Here is a 12,044-nt window from a genome sequence, read left to right on the forward strand (position 1 = left end):
CAGGGGACTCTTAAGTTGTTTCCATGTCTTGGCTACTGTAAGTAATGCTGCATAATTCATGATTCATTAATATTTTGATGTAAATCCTATTTTTCCTTTTAGTTTTATTGAGGTATAGCACTGTCAAAGTTTAAAGTGCATAGCATAATGAATTGACGTACACATTGAAGAATGATTGCCACAATAAGTTCAGCTTAACATCATATGATGACATGTATGACAGCTTAACCATGTCATACAGATACAAGGGAAAAAATGTTGCTTTTTCCTTGTGATGAGAACTTTTAGACTTTTATTCTCTTAACAGCTTTCAAATATACCATACAGCAGTGCTAACTGTGTTAACAATGTCATATATTATGAATATCTTCTTATCCTTGAATGGTCTTTGATTATTTTAAAATAACTTTTATTTTTAAAAGTTATTTTTAAAGAACTTTTAATGGTAGTATTAGTGTGCTTTAGTATCAGTAGTGGCATAAAATTGAAAAAGTTGGAAAGTTTAAAAAAAAAGTTAAAGATTTTTTTAAAAGTTGAAAAGTCATAAAATTGAAAAGTTATACAGTAAAGAAAATCTTACCCATCTTCCCCAGCTACCCATTTCCTCTCCCACCAGATGCGTCTATGTTAGACAAAACACATTTTTTAAAGTTCTTTTGAAAAAATACGAAGAAAATATACCATATATGTTTCCGTAGTTTGTTGTTGTTGTTTTGGGGTTTTTTGTTTTTTTTTTTTTTTCACTTAAAAGGGCTGGGAGATAGCAGATAACCAGCTTCCTCATTCCTTTTTATAGTCAGTAACTTGTATGGAGGTCATATGATTTATGTAACCTCTTCCTCCTCTGTGTACAGTTAGGTTTATAGCCTTTTAACTATTACAAATGATGGTGCCTTGTATGACCCTGTACTCACCTCATTTCACGAATGATGTATAAATTCCTCGGAATAGGGTTATTGAGGCAAAGGGTCATTAATGCACTTGTAATGTGTGTTGTCACGTTGGCAAAGGATTGTCAAATTTACCCCTTTGCTGGCGTCAGTAGTATATGAGGTCAGTATTTTTTATTTCTTTCAATCCAATTGGTGAAAATGTTACCTCTTATTTTAACACATAAGAATTTGATTTCCAGTGGCTAGATGAATACTGTCCATTTCACAATGATATCATTTATTTAACCAATTTCTATTACTATACAATTTATGTTTTTACTGTTATAAAAAGCACTACAGTGACAGTGTATATGAATTTTTTTACCCTTAAAATCCTTTTCACTACATAATTTTGCTATTTTTACACTTAAACATTTTTTCCATGTTATGTTAAAAATTATATTTTCATAAGCAGCATAGCAGTCCATCATATGAATATTTCTTAATTTACTTGTTAGACATTTAGGTTGTTTTTTTGTTTATTTTTTATAGAAGTATAGTTAATTTACAGTGTTGTGTTAGTTGCAAGTGTACAGCAAATTGATTCAGTTGTGTGTGTGTGTATTCTTTTTCAGATTCTTTTCCATTATAGATTATTACAAGATACTGAATATAGTTCCCTGTGCTATACAGTAGGTCCTTGTCATTTTGCTGTTTTATATACAGTAGTATGTCTATGTGTCTATAATCTCCAACTTCTAACTCCCTCCCGCCCCACCCCCTTTAGTAACCATAAGTTTATTTTCTGTGTCTATGAGTTTATTTCTGTTTTGTAAATAAGTTCATTTGTATCATTTTTTAAGATTACACATATAAATGATGCCATGATATTTGTCTTTCTCTGACTTACTTCAGTTAATATGATAATCTCTAAGTCCGTCCATGTGGCAGCACTTGGCATTTCATTCTTTTTATGACTGAGTAATATTCTGTCTTGTATATATACCACATCTTCTTTATCTTCATCTTATCGACCAACATTTAGGTTGCTTCCATGTCTTGACTGTTGGAAACACTGCTGAAATGAGCATGTATCTTTTTGAACCGTGTTTTTCTCTGGTTTTATGCCTGGGAGTGGGATTGCTGGATCATATGGTAACTCAGTTTTTAGTTTTTTTAAGGAACCTCTATATTATTTTCCATAGTGACTGCACCAGTTTACATTCTCATCAACAGTGTAAGAAGGTTCTCTTGTCAGCCTCTTCAACATTTGTTGTTTGTAAATTTTTTCAAAATAATTTTATTTATTTTTGACTCTGCTGGGTCTGATGCACTGGCTTCTCATTGCAGTGGCTTCTCTTGTTGCAGCTCCTGGGCTCTAGAGCATATTCTTAGTAGCTGGGGCACTTGGGCTTAATTGCTCCAAGGGAGGTAGGATTTTCCCAGATTAGGGGTTGAATGCATGTCTCCTGCATTGGCAGGCAGATTCTTTACTACTGAGCCACCAGGGAAGCCCTGATTTTTTTTATTATGGTCATTCTGACTGGTGTGAGGTGATACCTCGTTGTAGTTTGGAGTTGCAGTTCTTTTAATAATTAGCGATTTTTTAGGCTGTGTGAACTGTTAGGTTGTTCCTAGTTACTATTTAAAAAATTTAAAAAGCCTTAAAGAAGATTTTATTTTAAATGGTTGCCTTTAGAGACACTTGAAGAGTTTGAATTACTAAAGTGTTAAAGGTTAGGATGATTATGAATATGTTCTTGGTCTACAGTGCCAAGTTGCTTAGCAAAAGTTTTCACGCTGTTTATATTTTGATTTCTTTTTTTTTTTTTTTTAAACAGTATACGCCTTTATTAGATGAGCTAAGACAGGAGGGAAGAGGGTTTATTTGCCTTACCGGGCCTTGATCTTCCTCAGATAGAACTCGAGCTCTTTTCCCTCTAGCACATAGCCGTCTGCTCGGCCACACTGGCCTAGTCTTGAAGCGATGCATGCAAGAAGCTTGCCCTGCTGGAACTGCTCCTCTAGAAGACTGCCGATTTTCGCATTCTTTTTCTTCTCATCGTATTTCTTCTGAATTTTCTTTGATCGTTTCTTGTTTAAAATCTCTTCCTCCTCAGGAGTCACTGTCGGTACGGTGTGCTGTCGATGAGCACAGTACAGTTCTTCACCAGGGTCTTGGTACGGACCAGTTCGTTGTTGGATGCGTTATAGACAGCATCGATTATTCTTGTCTTGCGTGTACAACACTCCGAGCCCCAGGAGAAGTTCCCCACGTCCAGCCTCAAGACCCGGTACTTCTTGTTGCCTCCCCGCACAGGGACTGTGTGTATGCGGCGGGGGCCAATCTTTGTGTTGGCAGCGGGGCATCCCAGCTCATACTTCTGCTTCTTGTGGTAGGGCTTTCTCTTGCCCCCGGTCTTACGGCGATTGTGCCAGTTGTCCCGAGAGATGCCCATCGCTCGGCGCTGGCTGGAAAGAGCTGATTTCATTTTTTTATGAATTGTTTGTTTATATTCCCTTGGGTAGCCTTTGTGCTTTTAATTGTTTCCTGCATGGACCCTGCGGTCCTCATGGAGGGAAGAGGGACGGTGAGAAGGCTTCTTTTGGTTGTCACATGGACTGATATTTACCAGTCAGGACCAAAGGTGCTTCATGTCTACAGTGAGTAAGATGGGCCTTGCCAGTGTTCTACAGGAAGGAAACTTGCACATCATGTTTGGAAATATTTCCCCCAATTTTTTACTTTCTAATTTCCCTTTGGAAAATAGAAATAATACATTTTTTTCATAAGATCAAATCTGTTTGTCTCCATCATGTATTTCTTTATTATTTGTTGTTCAATCACTAAGTGGTGCAGTCCCAAGGACTACAGCACACCAGGCTGCCCTGTCCTCCACTATCTCCTAGAGTTTGCTCAAGTTCATGTCCACTGAGTTGGTAATGCTATCTAATTGTCTCATCTTCTGCCCAGCTGCTTCTCCTTTTGCCTTCAGTTTTTCCCAGAGTCAGATCTTTTACAGTGAATCAGCTCTTCACATCAGGTGGCCAAGGTATTGGAGCTTCAGCTTGAGCAACAGTCCTTCCAATGAATATTCAGGGTTGATTTCCTTTAGGATTGACTGGTTTGATATCCTTGCAGTCCAAAGGACTCTTAAGTCTTGAATGCTCTTTTGAAGAGTTACTTTTACAGGTCTGAATTTGTCATAGAAAACTTGGAAAATAAGAAAATTAAAACAAAAATTGTCTATGACTCTTTCACTTAGAAATAGGCTCTAAATATTTTCACATATTTTCTTCTATTTTATTTGAAGACATGTCTTTCTTTAAATTGGAAACTAATATGTGAACATATTCTTGTTGCAAAAAATCAAACATTATAGTTAAAGACCCTCATTGACTTCCATCCTTACTCCTGTACCCCAGCAGAGTACTTACTGTTTGAAGTTTTGGTATTTATCTCAAGACCTTTCTGTGGAAGCAGAATATTATTTTAGGGTATTAAAAAAAATACTTGAATGCAGCTTTGTTTTTTCTTTTCACCTAAACAGGTGTTTTGGATAGTGTGTGTAAAGACTTTTTAAACTGTTTTATATTATTAAATAGCATGTATATACCACAATTTACTCAGATGTTATCTCATTTGGGGACATTTTGGGTGTTTGCTTTTAATTATTGTTATTGCATTGTTGCAGAAAAGCATTGTCACACATGCCTATTCTTCCTTGTATGTTTGTTGATTTATTAAATATTGGTTTCCTGCCATAATCAAGTACTGTTTGAGTTACTTCAGAATCAAGAGGGGAGCAAAACTGAAAAGGTCTTTCACATCATGAAGCTTATATTTTAGTAAGAGGAAAATATATAAAAACTTAAAATATCAAGTAGCAATAAATGCTAGGAAGAAAAGTAGAGCAGAATAAGGGAATATAAAGTGCTGGAGGATTAGGGCCTGCTTCTGTGAATGTGCTGGCAAAGAATTATTTCTATGAGAGGGTGATACTTGAGCACTAACTTAAGTGGAGACATGAACCATGTGAAGATCTGGGGTAAGAGCATTCCTCAGAGGGCATAGTAAATGTAAAAGACTTGACAAAGGATAGGCCTTGGCTGTTTTTGGCTTCCCACGTGGTGCAGTGGTTAAGATTCCACCTGCCGATTCAGGAGATGTGGATTCGATTCAGGAGATGTGGATTCGATCCCTAGGTTGGGAAAATCCCGTGGAGAAGGGAATGGCTACTAGAGTGGCCAGTATTCTTGCCTGGGAGATCCCATGGACAGAGGAGCCTGGTGGGCTACTGTCCATGGGATTGCAAAGAGCATGACTGAGCGTGCACGCACACGCTTTTGAAGAACAGGAGGCTCTTTAGTGTGGCTGCAGCCAGCTTGGGAATGTCCCATAAAGTTGTAGAGATCAACGTGAGCTGAAGTGTTTAGGACCATGCTGTCCAGTACAGGAGCCACCAGCCACATGTGGTTGTAGAACATTTGAAATGTGGCATAAACACTGATTTCTGGAAATTCCCTGGCAGTCCAGTGTTTAGAACCTGACTCTTCTGCTGCAGTGGCCCAGGTTTGACTCCTGGTCAATGAACAAAGATCCCACAGGGCCTCACAGTAAGGCAAAAAAGAAAAGAAAACCCACTCGATTTCCACAACTTGTAAGACTTGGTAACATGGCAAATCATTCCATTATTCTTGCCTGGAAAATCCCATGGACAGGGGAGTCTGGCAGGCTACAGTTCATAGGGGTTGCACAGAGTCAGATATGACTGAATCAACTTAGCACAGGATAGTAACAGAAAGAGAATGTGAATTATCATTAATAGCATGTTATGTTGATTATATGTTGAAATAATATTTTGGACATATTGAGTTCAATAAAATTTATGTTTTCTTCACTGGTAGCAGCTGCGTTGGACAGTGGGGTTTACTGTTTTGAGAGAATCAGGGGTAGAGAAATAAGAATTTATTTTTAAAATGATATTTATTTATCTATTTTTGGCTGTGCTGGGTCTTCCTTGCTGCTCAGGCGTTTCTCTGGTTGTGCAAATGCGGGGCTACTCTTGGTTGTGGTGCACGGGCTTCTTGCAGTGGCCCCTCTTACTGTGGACGCTGGCTGCAGGGCGCGTGAGCTGAGCAGGTCCCGGGCTCTAGAGCGCAGGCTGAGTAGTTGTGGTGCACGGGCCCAGTGCTCTGCAGCGGGTAGGATCTTTCTGGATTGGGGATCGAACCCGTGTCTCCTGCATTGGAGGAGGCACCAGGAGCCCCAAGAATTTTGTTTTAGATAAAGTTTTAACAAAGTTTTACTTTGTTTTAATAAAGTAAAAGTTTTAATAACATACCAGAAACTACACAAATTCTAAGTGGAGTTTAATGTTTTCCCAAAGTAAACTTACCCATGTAAGCAGCACTTAAACAACAGCAAAAAAAAAAAAAAAAAAACAGAGCAAACTGCTCTCCTGGTAGCTTCCACTTATACGTCTAACTCCATAAATTAGTGATAGCATTTATTGCAATTTCAAAGTCTCAGAATTATAGAATTGTTTACAGTATGCCTTAGAATTGAGACACTTGGAAAATAATCAGATATTTTGTCTAAAAGGTTAAGGGTATTAGGTAGGAATTACTTTCTAAGCTTTCGTAACATTTACCTGTTTTTCAAATTAGGAGTTTTTAAGAACACGGTAAATAGGAAATCAACTGTAATTGTAAACAATTTGGTATGTTTTGGGCAGTGCTATCTATACTATACTCCTTTTCTGAGAATGGAAATCTTTGGGATATTGTGGCTAAACAGCTAACTTTAGAAGTTTTTTGTGGAGGGAAATAATTAAATCTCTAAATTTCCTCTTTTTTTTCTGTCTCCAAATATAGAGAATTTAAGAAGTCCTGCACAAGTTATTTAGAAGATAAAAGATAAAAAAAAAGATAAAAGATAATCAGGTACTAAGTATCAATAATAATTTAATATTTTTCTTTAAGATAAAATAGTTTCCTCAGATTTATGGATCCAGTGTATTCTCAACTTCAGATGTGCATCCATTGAAATTTTATACAAATAAAAATGCAACAAACTTAGCAAGCTATTAAAATTAATAAGTTTTGTTTTGTTTTATTGTTTTCAAGAAGTCTGTGTCTGTAATCTTCCTGGAGGATTGAAAGACCTCTTTTTGTTTCATATGAAACAAATTTTAGTTTGTTTAGTTAGTATATATAGTGTATCTTTTAGAAATAAAAAATGGAAAAAAAAGGGAAAGAAAAAAAAAAAAAAAAAATGGAGGAGGTTGTGGAAAAAGTAGTTTGTACCCCCCCTTTCCATTCAATAATGAATAAATACATTGGATTTGTATTTTTCAAATTGTTGCTGATTTGGGCAAAGTCTTCCGTGCTTTTGTTGTTGACTGTTCTTACCTGTGGTTGTGGTGTGTGTAAAATTGATAAGGAATGGTGGTAGATAATATGTACCTATATGTTTAATAAAATTTTGTAAAACTAAATAAATACACACAAATGAGTCCAGGTAGAACTGGGGAAATGTGGATAGTGTCAGCATTGTTATGCTTTTTACCCTACAGCTGTGCTGTTATACTTTAGTTTTGTAAAATGTTACCGTGGGGGAGACATGTATCCCTGTGTATTATTTCCTATAACTCTGTGAATCTATAAAAATTTCACTAGATTTAAAATAGCTTTCATTGCTTACTGAGATTACTGAGCTACTAGCTTAAGACATAATTTTCGCAAAAACATAAACATTTCAGTTAGTCTCTGTTTTGAACAGATGAACAGATTTTTATAGTTCATTGTTTTGAATGCTGTTTACACTAAGTACCTTTGTTTCTTTTGCTTTTCACTTTACCCTGTCATTCTCCACCAGGTATTACAATTTGGAGGAAGTACTTAAATGCTTATGAAAACAATGTCTTAACTAGTAGCTATCTGCTCTGTAGATAAAACTTACATAGAGTATCTCACTTATTTGATGTTTTTATCTACATTAGATAGATCAGTATAGGCTGTTGTTCATGATCAAAAAATAATTTCATGTGTAAAGTGTAATGTATTTTTACTCATAATGTTAATCTACCATTTATATAACTATTGTTAAAGTAGCTCACTTTGTTTTTTCCTTGAATTATTTTTAGGAATTTGAATATTTTTCTTTTTAAAACTCCACTATTTTAATCAAAATTTATTTTTGTTTTCTAGGAGCAAAAAGATTGGATCAGTTTGTCTTTGATTTTTCCCTATTTAAAGGTAACCTGTCTCTAGTTCACTAAATCATACAGACTTAATACAATTTTCTGTTTGAGTTGACAGTCTATATTTGGTTTTTAAAATAGCAGTTATATAATGGCTAAACCTTTTATGTCTTTTCTATAAGATGCGGTCTAATCTTTCAAAGAAAATAATCATGTAATTTATGTCATGGAAGTAAATATTAAAATCAGACTACATTTCTTGTTATGTTCCACAGAGTTTTGTTTTGTTTTCTCTTCAGAAATTTATGAAAAATCTTTGTTGTTTTAGTGTGTTTGCCTGAAACTATTTTACTCAGATTAAAGTATTGACGCCATGGGAATAAAGGTTCAGCGTCCTAGATGTTTTTTTGACATCGCCATTAATAATCAACCTGGTAAGGAAATTAATGTCCCTATTTAACATTTATATATGAATATTTAATATTTTAAATTATCTTTACATGAAGAAATATAAACCAGTTACCTTCTTTTTCAGCTGGAAGAGTTGTCTTTGAATTATTTTCTGATGTGTGCCCCAAAACATGTGAGAACTTTCGATGTCTTTGTACAGGTTTGTTGACATTTTCACTCACCCTAATAGTTTTAATTTAACACATTTTAGATTTTTTCTTGCATTCTTTCTCAGCATGCTGATTATGCAACATTGACTAGACATGAAAGTAATTCTTAGACATATTAATTGTAATAGGATTGTATCAGAGATTGATTTTTCCACTCATTAGAAAAGCATGGGTGCTTCTTAAATGAATTTTTAAAAGAATTCCTGAGAGGAGTGAAAATTCTGTAGCTTAGAGAAGTCTTTATAGATCAAGAGAAATAATTTTTTATTTATTCATTTTATTTAAATTTTTCTTTCAGTTTTATTGAGATGTAATTGGTATGTATCACTGTATGAGTTCAGGAGTGCAGCATAATGATTTGATTTACATACATCATAAAGTGGTTATCACAATAAATTTAGTTAACATTCATCATCTCATATAGATACAAAATTAAAGAAGTGTGGAAAAATTTTTTTCCTGTGATTTCATCATTAATATTGCTTTAATACTATTTCCTTAATTTCTTTTCTACTTAATGACATACTGATTTTTCTTCTCTTTAGGTGAAAAGGGGACAGGGAAATCAACTCAGAAGCCATTACATTATAAAAGTTGTCTCTTTCATCGAGTTGTTAAAGATTTTATGGTTCAAGGTGGTGACTTCAGTGAAGGTAAGACTTCAATTCTTAAAAAACAAAATCAAATATTCTTTGTTTATAAATTTATATTCTTTTATGTACATGGATCTGAAAGTTAGACAAGTCTCTGGAAGTACTGGTCCAATTTTCTTCTGAGCCCACTTAATTTTTTGGTCAAAAAAAAAGTACTGGAAATTCCTTGGTGGTCCAGTGGTTGGGATACAGAGCTTTCACTGCTGAGGGCCCGGGTTCAGTTCCTGGTTGGGGAACTGAGATTCTGCAAGCTGCCTGGCATGGCCAAAAATAAAAATTAGAACAACTCATAGAAATAGACATAAAGGAGGAAACACATAGGAAAAATTTCATCTTTGGTGCATGAATTAATTTCAGAAATTTGCTTTTGGATAAAAAAACATTGGCTTCCCTGGTGGCTCAGTGGTAAAGAAGCACCTGCCAAAGAGGGGGATGCAGGTCCTATTCCTGGGTCAGGAAGATCCCCTGGAGAAGGAAGTGGCACCCCACTCCACTATTCTTGCCTGGAGAATCCCATGGCCAGAGGAGCCTGGCAGACTACAGTCCATGGGGTCACACAAGAGTCAGACACGACTTAGCAACTAAATAACAACAACAACAACAAACCCACTATATATCTCCTAGTAGCCTATCTGTGTTCATGTTTGATTTTGTCACTCCAGTTATCTTTTATTACAGTATAGTTTTTACTTCCTTTCTTTTTGTAAAAACTTTGAAAGCTACTAGTAATTTCTGTTAAAGGACCTACACAATCATTAGAATCTGAACAGTCTTTTTTCTACAGTTATTAATAGGCTTTGTCATACTCATATTGTTGTATCAGAGAGGAGAAAAGGTAATTTGGGATCTTGTCGGTATTATCTTTTATGATTTGCTGTGAACCTTTGAGTATTGTTGGTATAAAGTCATTGAGGTACCTACTTTGTAAGAAGCATTTTATTTAGGAATGCTTCAAGGAAATTACTGACCTAACAGTTCTAAGAGTCCATGCTTTTCGTTCTTAGGAAATGGACGAGGAGGAGAATCCATTTATGGAGGATTTTTTGAAGGTAAAAATGTTTATGTTTAAATTAAACATTTTAATGTTTACTTTTAAATTAAAAGCTTGATCTTAATCTTTATTAAAAGAGAGATTCAGCTGTATTTCTTAGTGATAATACCAACATTTTTGTGTGTCCATTTTTCTATGAAGATTTTTAAAAAATCTTTGATATTCTAAATTTGGCTGTAGTGTTTTCCCCAAATTTAAGTTTTCTCTGGAATTTCTGTTAATGTGAAGATCATTTGAAAGACTCTAAACATGTGGTTGTAGAATTAATTTCATATTACCCATCTTTAACTTTTGGGAGTCAGTAAAATTTCACATTCTACCTGCTTTTTTCTTGTTCTAATACAGGATTGGAAGACAATTTGCTTTCTTTGCAATAAGCTGTTTTCTCTATCAATAGCAGAAATTAAGTTAATGAGTGCCTCTGTGTGCTAAAAATAATATTGAAGAGAGATTGATATAGTATTTGGATTTTATAGCAGATGATTGAAAATTAAAAATATTTTAATATGAAAAGATAGGGGAGGGAATTGGTTAATATTAGATTTCTCTTAGCCTGACTTTTTAATCTAAATTTTGCTTGGTGCTAAAGATCACATGATAGAAACCCAAGATATATAGAGGACCGAAAAGGAATTTTGAGTAGGAAATTATGCCTATACTGTAACTGAAACTTTGCTTCTCTACAGATGAGAGTTTTGCTGTTAAACACAATAAAGAGTTTCTCTTGTCAATGGCCAACAGAGGGAAGGATACAAATGGCTCACAGTTCTTCATGTAAGAATTTATGATCTGACTTAAAATATCCCTTTTTTGGTGTGTCATTTTTCTGGATTCCTGCTACTGATCACTAATATGAGAGGGACCTATAAGGGAGAGAATTTTTAAAGGTGGAAGAACAAAAAATTTAGCAATACAGCTGACCTCCCCTTTTGCTGCTAAAGTTTTCAAATGATGAAAACTTTTGTCAAGAGGACACAGGAGCCAGCTTGACGAGTTTCCAATCATCTTAGTAGTAATTGATCCAGGAAAAAATTATCTATGGAGGATAAATTAAGGAACAGAATATTTGCAGTGAGCATCTCTTTATAAATTACTTAATTAGAAAAGAGTAAAAATACAGGTTGTTCCTCATTTTTCAAAGATTCTTTATTTGTGAATTTGCCAACTCACTAGGTTTATTTGTAATCCAAAGTCAATGCTACTAATGTTTTCGAATTCTGACAATAAAAAAATTGTTACCAGGGCTCATGTCAGCAATTCATGATAAAATCATGTTCCATGGGTAAAAATTTGCTCTGCTGTTCAGTAACATAAACTCTTTTGGTCTCAGAAGAATTTAATCTGTCAGCACCATATGGATTATTTATGTGTTTTCTATTTCATATTTGTAACTCCCTTCTTCAACCATGAGAAATCTCTCTTCCATTATGTTAAAAAAATTTCTACCCATTCGTAGAATCCTAGATTTAAAAATTGCCACCCTATAACACTGGGAAAAGTAACGTACTAACTAGAGTTCACTGTTTTTAGCAGTTTTTGTTTTTAGAGTGAGGGTATGTAGTTATCGCATTTAAAAGTGACTTCTGAAAAAAAAAAAAAAAAAGTGACTTCTGTTAGTACTTTTTAGTATAAATTTTGTATGG

General features: G+C 34.8%; 1 protein-coding gene and 1 pseudogene across 6 annotated transcripts in view; one reads left to right on the forward strand and one right to left on the reverse strand.

Moving 5' to 3' along the window:
• PPIG (peptidylprolyl isomerase G) overlaps positions 1-12,044 on the forward strand; it is a 40,358-nt gene that overhangs the window by 8,386 nt on the left and 19,928 nt on the right. For 4 of the 6 annotated variants that reach the window (XM_065931715.1, XM_065931709.1, XM_065931710.1 and 1 more), the window contains exons 2-8: positions 6,750-6,818; positions 8,085-8,132; positions 8,406-8,511; positions 8,613-8,687; positions 9,243-9,350; positions 10,355-10,399; positions 11,088-11,175. In XM_065931715.1, coding sequence (XP_065787787.1) covers positions 8,451-8,511; positions 8,613-8,687; positions 9,243-9,350; positions 10,355-10,399; positions 11,088-11,175 — 377 coding nt within the window. In that variant the 5' untranslated portion in view covers positions 6,750-6,818; positions 8,085-8,132; positions 8,406-8,450. The remainder of the gene's footprint in view (positions 1-6,749; positions 6,819-8,084; positions 8,133-8,405; positions 8,512-8,612; positions 8,688-9,242; positions 9,351-10,354; positions 10,400-11,087; positions 11,176-12,044) is intronic. The other 2 variants (XM_065931713.1, XM_065931714.1) reach the window with 1 other exon arrangement.
• LOC136163464 (small ribosomal subunit protein eS8 pseudogene) lies at positions 2,694-3,338 on the reverse strand (annotated as a pseudogene).

This window comes from Muntiacus reevesi, chromosome 3 (genome assembly GCF_963930625.1).
Source record: "Muntiacus reevesi chromosome 3, mMunRee1.1, whole genome shotgun sequence".
NCBI lineage: Eukaryota > Metazoa > Chordata > Mammalia > Artiodactyla > Cervidae > Muntiacus > Muntiacus reevesi.